General features: G+C 34.7%; 1 protein-coding gene across 3 annotated transcripts in view; it reads left to right on the plus strand.

Annotated features, from left to right (window-relative positions):
- Positions 1-12,352, plus strand: part of LOC149777404 (CUE domain-containing protein 1-like) — a 48,388-nt gene continuing 36,036 nt past the window's right edge. For 2 of the 3 annotated variants that reach the window (XM_089942027.1, XM_089942029.1), the window contains exons 1-3: positions 7-74; positions 3,769-4,175; positions 9,827-10,579. In XM_089942027.1, coding sequence (XP_089798153.1) covers positions 3,858-4,175; positions 9,827-10,579 — 1,071 coding nt within the window. In that variant the 5' untranslated portion in view covers positions 7-74; positions 3,769-3,857. Of the gene's footprint in view, positions 75-3,768; positions 4,176-9,826; positions 10,580-12,352 lie in introns of all 3 variants that reach the window. The other variant, XM_089942028.1, reaches the window with a different exon arrangement.

Here is a 12,352-nt window from a genome sequence, read left to right on the forward strand (position 1 = left end):
CAGAATATGACCGGATGTGAACAGGTGCGCGAAGAGGAAGGCCTATCTACTGTTTAACAGGTGGCATCGAAAAAGTACAAAAATTTATCAATTTTAGAAGATTTTGATTCAAATGAACGGCAAAAAATATTAATTTATAATATAATTAGAGCATATGACCAGTATTAGAGCGCCCATTGCTTGTATCTTCGTAAAATTTTGCGCCAGTTACTTGAAAGAAGAAACCCAAAAACCTATTTTTTCTTCTTTCTTATACATTCCGACTTGAAGCAAAAGGTTTAATTGGTATAATTAGTTATACATATACATATATTTTCTCTCGACGTGATTTAATGTTTTAGTGTTCATGGTTATTACAACTCGGTGCTAATTTCTAACGATCTAGCAAGTACCTTTTCGTTATGAAAATCGGTTGCATTACTGAATAATTAAGAAGCCAGGTTTTCACAAAAGTTGACACACGTATTACATATGTCCAAATGGTGTTATGACTTGAACCTTGCTATTGTAGACATTGTAGTATATATCTACAGTATATTATAAAATAGTGATCTGGTGGAAATGGAAGAAATCGAAACAACTAATGTTATAATTAAGTCGGTGTAATTATTGAGAGGAAAGAAAAGGAAAACTTAAATGTTGAAAGTTGGAAAGAGAGTTCTTTACATTAGAACCATCTTGTTGTTTAAAAATCTGAATGTAGACAGTTACAGTGAGTGGAGGGGAAAGGAGAGGGATGATTCTTTTCATTGTTAACTGACAGCGTATATAAATGCATCAGATAATATACTGGTCATTAATATGGGAATACCCTAGCTATGATGTCATAGCCTCAGTTTGATTTGTTGTGGTTGAGGCTATGAACTGATCCTATATGAGGTAATGGAGCAAAAACATCATCACTTAAGTCAGAAAAACATAGTTTAGAAATCTACATAAGTATAATCATGTTGTGAAAGAAGTTTGGCTTATTTTGAATGTATTATGCCCGTACATGATAATATAAATTGGTATGGTTACACTAACCTTACCATGTCCACCATGACAGAAAACGTGAGACTCTCACTGTGACACCTTTTCTATATAAGGCTTGCCGGACCATATTTAGTGTAGAATACTACACTATGTTATTATCAATCAAGTGGTGAATGGGTTCTTGGTGGAATTTCAGAGTTGCTGATAAACTGTGTTTACTTTTAATGCACAGAATTTCAGACTCAAACCACATCATATTTTTACTACGATTTGTTTACGTTTCCAAATAAGGCCTCAGTGTCCTTATATGGCACACAAACAAACAAGGCTGAGAACGGAAGTAATCATTATTTGAACTAATATGGCGGACAGTCTAAACAAAAATATCAGATAAGAAAGGTAAATGAGATTTTACAACTATTTCTACAATGATTTGTGATACTTCCGGTATTAAATAAGAAGACTACTCAATTTATTTCATTATGTGCAAAGAATATATTCAAATTGTTGATATTAGACTAAAAGAGCGCAGGGTGTGAATCACACCAGACTTGCTCCATTGACACATATATGCTCATGTTAGTACCCTATCCACGAGGTAGGAGTAGGGGTACTGATATTAGAACTAGGGAATACCCCTCAGCCCTGCCCCCATCTTTAAATGTAGCCAGTAGAACTTTACATAATCTTTGCTCATGTTATACTTTATATTTTCAGCTATTAAAACCTCTTCATTAATCAGTAAATCAAAGGTGGAAATGTTTTCTGTATATAATTCTCTTCCCCATTAGAGGAGGTGACTTTTCAGTATTCTTCTTGTTCTTTTTTCTCACTCTGTCTCACTTTCTGAGTATGTCTCTTGTCATTTTTCTCACATTGATTGCCCTGATATCTAAATGCTTCAGCATGTGAGATAATTTTTATCTTGTAATAAACTTGGTAGAAATGTAGATAGAGTGGTATATATAGAGCTATTGATACATTTATTTTAAATACATCAGGGCTGTAAAGATTAGAAAGCCTGATGTCAGAGTCCTCTCAAAATCTAGATCCCACCTCGCCTGTATTTTGAGTGAGTTGCCCACAGTGTTCTGTAATTTTTCTGACAAACTTTAGAGCAAGCTTTGCAATTCTGACTTTCAGCCTCCTGTTCATTTGTAGGTCCACACCTTTATTATAATCAATTACATGCATCAGAAGCTATAGCTGTGTAAAATTGCAAATTCTGTCATTCATATTTCAATTTCATTGGTTACTTATCTTTTAGGCACAGGGCATCATTTTCAGTTAACCATTCAAAGAGTGAAATTCCATTTAATGTGTTGGACTTGTATATTAAGTAACTGCAGTTATGGCCATGTCCAGCAGACTGGCATTGCCTAAAGGATAGCGCGTCAAATTTGATGTGATGTAGGTCTAAAAAGTAGAATCTGTGAGTTAAACAAACATCATACAAAAAAGGTATAATGGATTGGTGTACATTAGAGCAACTAGGTATGGATTCAGCATGCAGCATTGTGTACACCAACATACATAGTTGAAAACTTTTCATTCCCAGACGTGCAGACAGACAACACATACACAGATGCACACAATGAACAACAAGATGGAAAGTTTTTAAAGTCTCCTTTTCTTGAAAACACTTGAAGTAAGCACTAGTTTATGAGCCCAAGGCTTGTACATTTTCAGTTGGACTGGTAGTTTTCATAATTTCAATTGTCCGTGGGTTATTAAAGTTGCCTTTCTCACCAGTCCACTTTCTTATGATGTCATAGATAATTTTGAAAAATCTGAATGATTGCAATGTGTCTGAAGTATGACCGCTTCGGTGGCCTAGTGGTTAGAGCGTCCGCCTCGGATGCGGGAGATTGGGGGATCGATCCCTGGTCGAGTCATACCAAATACTTACAAAAATGGTACTAACAGCTACCTCGCTTGGCGCTCAACATTAAGAGGTTAGTGTTAGGACTGGTCGGCCTGGTGTCAGGATAATATGACTGGGTGGGACATCATGCTACATGTCTGCGGCATGATGCCTCAGTGCTATACATCGCTATAAACTGCCACACTGCAGACATCGTAGCGATATGACTGAAAAATTGTTAAAGCTATGTTAAAAATCCAAATCACACACACACACGTCTGAAGTAATAGTATGTATCTTGGATTTATTTGCCCCGCTAGACGGTTAGAACAATTGAGATTTGATGTACTGTATTTCACAAAACTAATTCCATAAATCCCCCGAATAGTTATGAAATAAATACGTTGCTAATTTCAGTATTTTTGTAATATTGATTTGTGGCAAGTACTAGTGAAGATTCAGCAGGAGAAGTAAATTCCTCATCTACTGGTTCTTCTGGCTACAAAGAAATTTATGTTAAATTCTAGGATTGCTTGAATCATTAAATCTGTAGTCACGAAACCAAATTCTGTAATTTTCCATTATATTCTTTATAAAGATCCTTAGCAAGTGACAGAAATTTTTACTTGCCCAGCACGATTTCCAACCTCACCCAGGTTTCCAAATGATTGTTTTCTACAACTGTCCTAAACAAGCTTAAATTCACTAAAATTGAAACCCAAAGGAAAACAGATGGATGTTTATGGAGCCCAAATGGTAGACCAAAATGTAAATTTTTGAAGTACTTTTATTAAGCTAAGATCGATAGAAAAGGTTGTCATAAAGGTAAAAAAAACATGTACTATTCAGGGTATATATAATTTGTTTTACCCCCAAAATAATACATATTGAAATTATTATCACTGAAAATGAATTTTACTCTTTTTCAGATTTATAAAGTTCATAGCCTAGAGAAAGAGTCAGTATGGCTTGTCCAGTTTTGTTTGGCATTGGATAATTCATCTCCTGCAAATTTAAAATGGCCTCAGCTGATACGCAGAAGCTACAGTCTCCTGAGGATACAAACATGGCCTCTACAGGGAAGGACTCGAGTCCTGAGAATCATCAGTCCAGATCGTGTTCTAGGTCCAAAACCTCTAAACCAACACGACAGTTGGACTTTACCCAAGCAATGACAGATTTTAAACATATGTTTCCAACAATGGACAGTGAAGTTATTGAGGCAGTGCTGAGGGCTAATGATGGGGCAGTTGATGATACAATTGACCAACTATTGACTATGACAATAGACAGTGAAGACTCTGAGGAACAAGATACATTTTTACACACGGCTATGGTGAGTTATGTAAACAATAGCTGGGTTTATTTAAGGGAATTCAACATGGTGTTTGTGCTTTTTGGAGGTAGGAGACTATTACAAAGATTGGAAATATACTATTCAGAATTAAATAACCAGTACTAAATTGAGAATTCTTCATTAGTTTTTGTTGGTGGTGGTGAAACAGGTTCCATTATTGGCCAATAACTCACAGTAATCTTATATTTTGCATTATATCATTTGTCAAGAGTCATCATAAGCAGTAAAGGAACAGTTTTAATAAAACCCTGTCAGAACTCCTGGATCTGGGCTAGTAGATGAAATTATGACTGGAGCTGGGCAACTTCATGAAATTATGGCTATATCTGGGCTAGTAGATAAAATTATCGCTGGATCTGGGTTAGTAAATGAAATTATCACTGGATTTGGGCTAGTAGATGATATTATCACTGGATCAAGGCTAGTACATAAAATTATTATTTGATCTAAAGCTAGTACATTGAATTATGACTGGTCCTGTATTGATTGAATTAGCATTTTAAGTGCTGTGCCAATGCATATTCTGCCTATTTTAGATGCTTTGTAAAGGAAAAGGGCATTTGAGCCATTCTTTAACTGATAGTTAATTATGAATGTTTGGACTACAGAATGCCTTTGATAAGACCATTATGTGCATTTGTTTCGGCTTTGATAAGACTATTATGTGTGTTCATTTAGGTTTTGATAAGATCATTATGTGTGTTCATTTAGGCTTTGATAAGACCATTATGTGTGTTCATTTGGGCTTTGATAAGACCATTATGTGTCTTCATTTAGGTTTTGATAAGACCATTATGTGTCTTCATTTAGGTTTTGATAAGACCATTATGTGTGTTCATTTAGGCTTTGATAAGACCATTATGTGTCTTCATTTAGGCTTTGATAAGACCATTATGTGTCTTCATTTAGGTTTTGATAAGACCATTATGTGTCTTCATTTAGGTTTTGATAAGACCATTATGTGTCTTCATTTAGATTTTGATAATTCCATTATGTGTGCTTATTTAGGCTTTGATAAGACCATTATGTGTCTTTATTTAGGCTTTGATTAGACCATTATGTGTCTTCATTTAGGCTTTAATAAGACCATTATGTGTGTTTATTAGGCTTTGATAAGACCATTATGTGTGTTCATTTAGGCTTGAACATCTTGGGATTTCTGTACAGCAGATTACATTTTGTCAGAGTGTCACTCACATAAACTTTTTGTCTCACCTCTGTCCTAATATCATTATTGTTACTTGAGGGAGATAATTCATTTATTTATAATGCTGTTGTAAGTATAATTGCAAGAGATCATGTAAAATTGTACCTGTTTCTGATATCTGTTCCTCTCTTCCATTTTTGTGCCAGGATCAAAAAATTAGTTGTTTTTACATTTTAATGAGCAGCAATGTAAGGGAGACAAGGCTGTAAGTAATCATGATAGTTGGCATCCAGATAATTAGTATTTCACTGTAGAAGTGCAATGCTTTGTAGCTTCAGTGCACTGTACCACCTTTAGGGACAGATAAATCCACTGCTAGTCAGGTCACTAAAATTTAGCTATTTGCAACCAAGTGTATCAGCTTTAAAGCCCATAGATTTGATGTCAAAGATTTATACAATATTTTCTTTAATTCATTCTAAACCATCATTCAGGTTTTGTTCGTTCTCAACTATTACTACAGATAACTTTTAAGTAATGCAGATACTCCACTATAAGTGCCCTCTTCCCCCCCCCACTCTATGGCTGCAAAATGCTAAGTGTTCATTGACCCTCCAATAAATAAAGGTTTACTTTGCAAATCAGTTTTTTTTTGTAAAGGGTGATTTGTTGTCAGTCTTGCACTTTGTAAAAGTGAACTTGCAAAACTGGGTGGATGGATAAATAGATAAAGACAAAACAGTACTATTAAGTGGAATATGTTACAAATAAATTTACAACTTACATGTTGTCTTTGTGTGGTAAAATCCATAGAAATCCATGAAGCGTAACATTTCATATCCATTTATGCAGTGCTGTCAGGAACCCAAGTTTTTAAGTCAAATTCATGTGAAATTCTCAAATTACAAATCATTTCTCCCTGTGACAAATCCCTGTGATGTATCTTATTTTCCCCAGATGCTCCTTCTTGTTATATTCTGGTTAGCCATGGCCAATCTGAACAAAAGCTAAAGGTTAGCCTTATGTAAACAAACAAGAAAGGCAGCATGATTAATGAACAATTAATCCTTATTATTGCAATTATCTCATGAAAAGGACTGCCCTTGCAACATACTTCAAATAAACCATGTTCTATTAAATATTTATGTAAGCATCTACGATTTACTGCCAAATAAACGATGTCCTGTATTGTTTTAATGGTGTTTAAGTATAATTGGTAATGATGCAAATATAAATCATAGTGTAATCAAAACTTTTAGAGCCTCATTTGGACATTATTGTCAAATTATGGTTATGCCATAATGATGATAATAATAACTGCTGTTTAGGTACATGTAACTTCTACAGACATGTAACTTCTACATTATCAGTAAAAAAAAACTTTTGTCAAGAGTACAGAAAAGTACATACCAAAATTGAGTTGGAAAAATCTATTTTCATTTTGTGGGAAACGGTCTTGTGATAAAACTGACCCAAGAAAAGGAAGAACAAAAAAAAAGGTGAAAATTCCATTTGATTGGTAGTATTTCATTTTGAGTACATGAAGTGTGTGTGAATTCATCTTGACAACAGTTCAAATCTGCAGTCTCAAGTTACATGTATTGAAGTGCTGTATATGTACCAAGATTAATTCATTTTTTCTATGGACCCCATGTTAAATCCTACCTTTATTGCAGTGTTTCATGTTACAACTCTATGGTCTTAAACAAAAAAAGAGTGACAACCAACAAGTTCTGTAAAATTCAACAAACAATTTATTTCCCTGTGATATATAAATAAAAAATTTAAAAAAAAAAACATACATAATTATGAATTAAATCTAAAAAGTTATATTACAAAATCCAAATGTTTTGAGTTCCTGATGAATTTTAGTGGTGATCTGAACAAATTCCAATATTAAATATGCTATTGTGCCCAGGGGTCACACTACCAGGTAAAGTGAGCGACTAAGTCGCCTAAAAACAGTAAACTTCACCTTCATCTGTTTGGAAAGCAAAAACAACTTCACCCTGTGATTTTTTTTTTTAGAGGAACATTGAATGACAATCCCTTTTGAGATGCTCCCTCACTTTTACCAGGTTAGTTGCAGTGTTATATATATATATATATATATATATATATATATATAGCTCAAGGCAAAATTTATACTTCAAGCCATTAAATAGTTGGTGTTGATATCAATTACACTGACAAACAAACTCTTCACATTCAAAGGCATGTGGTTTGATAGTTGATTGACCATTAACCATTTCCTGAGTAAGTTAGCAACTATTACTGCCCGATTTCCACAAGTTATCCTTTGATGATAAAAACATACAAACTTGTGTTTCGAAACTTAAATTTATATAAATAGCAATCTGAGTTTAAAGAAGAGAGTCAGTAACATGAATATATTAACTGCCACATGTACATTATTTTCCTGATAAAAATCTGTTTGTTTGTTCTGGGAAGTACCGTTTTATTCGATTGTTTCTTTTCGTAAACCACATGTATATTCAGGAAAATATACAATCTGTAAGAAAGCAGAGACTAAATATTACGTTATTAAAGATTTAGAATTAAAATACAATTCTGTCGGTCATAAATAGACGGGACAGTGCTGTGTTTTGGAATTCGAAGAGATGCTTTAAGGTCAAGGTTGTATTTTGAGCTTAAATTTTTGTGTGAAAATACAAAGAAAACAGGAAAACAACAAAACAGCGTAGCAAATACTACTTAACCAATGCCTAATGTTACACTAAGTACGTAGATCTAATAAAATCTTACGTTAGCAATCCTATCAGTTATGGACAGTTGTTATGAACCTTTAAAGTGAGTGGTTACCTTAAGAAAACCCATCTTTCTAAAAGTAGATGCAATTGCATGTTGGCTTTGTCGATTTAGTTAAAAAAAGGTTTAGTTCATTCATATACTGACTTTAATTCTTCAGAGTATTGTCTATGAATAATTACGGTAAAGTTTTATCGGCAACAAAGACTTTAGGATGAACAGTATGATCTGAAAGACGTGTGCATTTTCTGTCATGTACATTGTGCATGGGTTATTTCAAACAAGTTTAGAAATCTTTTCAAAAGCCTTTTGATAATGTTCTTTCAGAAAGTAAAAAGACACAAATTCTTGATTAAGGGTAGTTGATTAAGCATTTGTTCTAACTTGCAGTTACAGTATTGAAATCTAGTTACTCAGTTAAAATTCATTAGAATGTATAGCTTCTGTTGTTCTTGTTTTAAGTCATATTGCCAAGATACACTGAATAGTTCTTAAACATGCACCAGATGTGTTTATAATATAGATTAAACTCTACTTGAAAATAAAGCTCTGCTTAAAACCAATGTTAATTGCAATATGCATACTGGGAAATAGATCGCATAATTCAGATAAGAGAATGAAAACAAGACACACACACATATATATATATATTGCGTGTCTTGCTTTGCTCCCACTTTCCCTGTTCAGGTCCCACTTCTCCTTGTTCAGCTCTCACTTCTCCCTGTTCTGTCCAACCAAAAGGAGAAGTCACTTCTCCCTAAAATTTTATTCTAGCTTGACCCCTCATGCCTATAGCTCAGATGTGCTAATGTACCAATGGTTTGGAATGCATTGATGTGTTAAGTCTTTTGAGGTGTCACAATATTATAATCCAAAATGTAATTGACTGAAATTCTCTATAATTCCAAATTAATGATAATAGTGTATAGGTCAAGTTCATTGATAAATTTTCAATGTTGAGATGTGCTTAAGTTCAGATAAACATCACGTGATCCAATATTGACATTAGTTCTGGTGAAAGATCTCACTATCCTATTACTTGATTGGCTAGAATTAGAACACCTGATTTGTTTATTGCAACTAGTGTTTCAGAATACCAGGTGACTCATTCAAAGCCCCAGTATTGCATTTTCTCTACTGCATACTGGCTTGGTATATAAAAGGATTATCATTCTTAACAGTATTACTGGCCTCGTAAGAGATATTGAGAGGATTGATTTATTTACTAGAGCATCATGTCCCTTTACTCTGATGATCCTGGGTGCAGCGCTGTCTTTATACTTGATTTCATAATTTTGTCTTTTTGGGTGGGGAAAACCACAAACTTTGCATGGGTGATTATATACCCATGTACCAGTCAAAACTGGGGGTTAAACCCAGGACAACAGAGGTGCAAAGTAAGCACATTACCACTGCATTATCCAGGTACTATTGTTATATTATTATTTAATTTGCTGATAAAATAACCTGAGTTATCAGGTTATAAGTCCACAAATGTAAAATTACATCAATAAGCATACAAACGGAGTCCATTTTTGAATGTCATTTGGTTCACTTCGTGCATTCAGATGTGCTGAAGAGTTACCTATGAACCAAGTCACGCAGTTAATGTACTACCCATAGTTGCAAATTGACTATAGTGGTATGACCTGTTTACAGTAAAATTTGCTCATTATGAAACTCAGATTATCTGTTCGAACCTATATTATTTCAGCTTCAGTCATATGAGGAACACTGTTTGCAGTCTGAAGACAGAGATAGGCAATCTGAAGAATCACCACCTTCGTACTCGGAAGCTATGCGAGCCATGCAGAAACAAAGCATTTGGACCACACCAGTTTCTTCTCACATGTCACAACCTACCCACAACTTGAAATCGAAGGAATCTTCAGATTTTCCTGACAGTGATGAGCTGTCGTTTTCAGACACAGACACAGAGTCCAAGAGTTTGCAAATGCCCTTTTCACCTGTAATAAGACAAACTAGTTCAGGTAGAAGACTCAGTGATCAAAGTATACAGAGTAATAATTCATCCACCGCAAGGAAGACTGTGTTTAGAAATTGGAATCCTCCAATGCTTGGGACTTTACCAGATGATTTTTTAAGACTTGACACTCCATCAACCTCTAGTGTGTGGCATGCAAACTCGTCCACATTTACAAGTACCCCTATACAGGATGAAAAACCAAAAGTTCATAAATCTAAAGGAAGATCAGTGAAGTTGTCCAAATCTTTAAGTGTCACAGCAAAAGATTCAAGAGACTTGAAGGAGCAAAGTAAGTCGGGAAGAAAATCAAAATCAGCAGAAAAGATTCACAGAACATTGAGTATGGCAGAAAAGTCCTCTGATGCAGGGCCAGTCAGAGAGGAATTGCCGTCACAGCAACATGCAAGCAAGAAACGAGAAAAACACAGCAGAAGTAATGATGGAAGTCGCACAATGTCGTCTTCAATTCAGCATCCAATGGTAAATTTTAGTTCTATGTATTATAGACTAGCAGAGCTTAGGAGATGGCTTGTTTTCTGTTGTTTGCCATTCTGTTAGCACAAGATTGTTATCACAGTTCCTTGTAAACTACTTGGAGGATTGCTATGAAATTGTATGTACACATTCATCCCAAGGTCTAGATGGTCCTAAATAAAAATGGTGCTAATTGAACAACCTTTATGGTCACCACAAATGGCCAAGATGAAATCTTGTTAATAGTACTCCACCTGAATGGATGGCCTTCTGAAACAAAATAGGTTTTCTCTCAAAGACTTCTTATGATTTCAGGTTGAATCTATGTGAAATATGGTGCTGATATGATCTGACATCCAATAGGGCCTCTGAAGCAGCCATCTTATAAATCTTGTCACTACTTATGAATAAAAAGTCATTTTACATGGGATTATCACTACTTCTCCTGAACAAATAGTCATATGACATGGGGTTATCACCAGATGACTACTTATCATATGTACTTGGTCCTATGATGCAGATCTGACATCCATTTTGGCCACCTTGACAACCATAATGAAAATATTACTACTCCCAAATTGATGGTCATATTGACATTGGGTTTTCCCAAAGACTTTCATAGATTTATACCCTTGTGTTTCAACACATGGAATTTAAATGTTACCCATTTCTGATGCATGGAAATTCCAAGCTGTATGCTTTTGTGACTTGTGTTGATATGGGCCAGAACATTGGACTTAATTACTCTTGGTTTGCCTTTGGCATAATTTCCTATTGAGCATACGCTGTCCATAACATATTGACTATGCACCAGTGATTGATATTTTCTAGATAGACTACTATTTTCCACCTATTGGCCCCTATTCTAAATCAGTGTAAACTGAGCAGAGCCTCGGGTCACTGATGTCACACTTAGGTGGACATATCTGAATCAATGTTAGATTGTTTTGAGGTTATCTTTGATGATTATGATAGAGGAAGAGGGAATCAGTCATGACTTGACTGGATTAAACTTTTGATTAATATATCAACATTTGTTTGATATTTATGATAGAGGAAGAGGGAATCAGTCATGACTTGACTGGATTCAACTTTTGATTAATATATCAACATTTGTTTGATTGCCCATCAACATGTTTGCAATCCTGCATGTGGTAGGGCAAAATTTCATTTGAAAGGCCATCTGTTATGCATACAATATAGTTACAATCTAGTACTTTAAAAAAATAATTATTTTTTTTAAGACAAAAATCATTAGTATATTTGTGAATATTATCCCCATATTACAGCATCCAGTGGGAAGCAGTCTGCTGGAGATGGGAAATGTAATATGGGTACAAATCAAATATGTGGTAATCAGGTTACAAATGTTGACATGTGTACGCAAAAGCCGTTAATTGATTACTTTACTGTTGTAGTTGCAAGAATTGAGGCCAGATGTGGAATGTTTTATGAGATGTTGTAAGTAATAAAGGGATCAAAGGTAGTTCAAGATGGCTTTCAGGTCTCTGAATAGAGATCTGCTGACTGTATATTTTTGTATTGTTGAATTGTTCTTGCATTGCCGAAGGTGTTTATAGAGGAATGTTTAAGGGAAGTTGATATATTTTAGTTATGTCAAAATGCAGACACGTAAGCTTTCACCCAATACTTACTGTAAAGAAAAATAGCAGTGACAAAGAAATAAGAAATTCAGGAATACATCTTGTGTTCTGTCTGACACTGAAACTTTCTTCTTAGGATGAACTTGGCTTGAAGGAATACTGAAGAGCAGTCAAC

The sequence above is a fragment of the Sinohyriopsis cumingii genome, chromosome 18 (genome assembly GCF_028554795.1).
Source record: "Sinohyriopsis cumingii isolate HCF-2022 chromosome 18, ASM2855479v2, whole genome shotgun sequence".
Lineage (NCBI taxonomy): Eukaryota > Metazoa > Mollusca > Bivalvia > Unionida > Unionidae > Sinohyriopsis > Sinohyriopsis cumingii.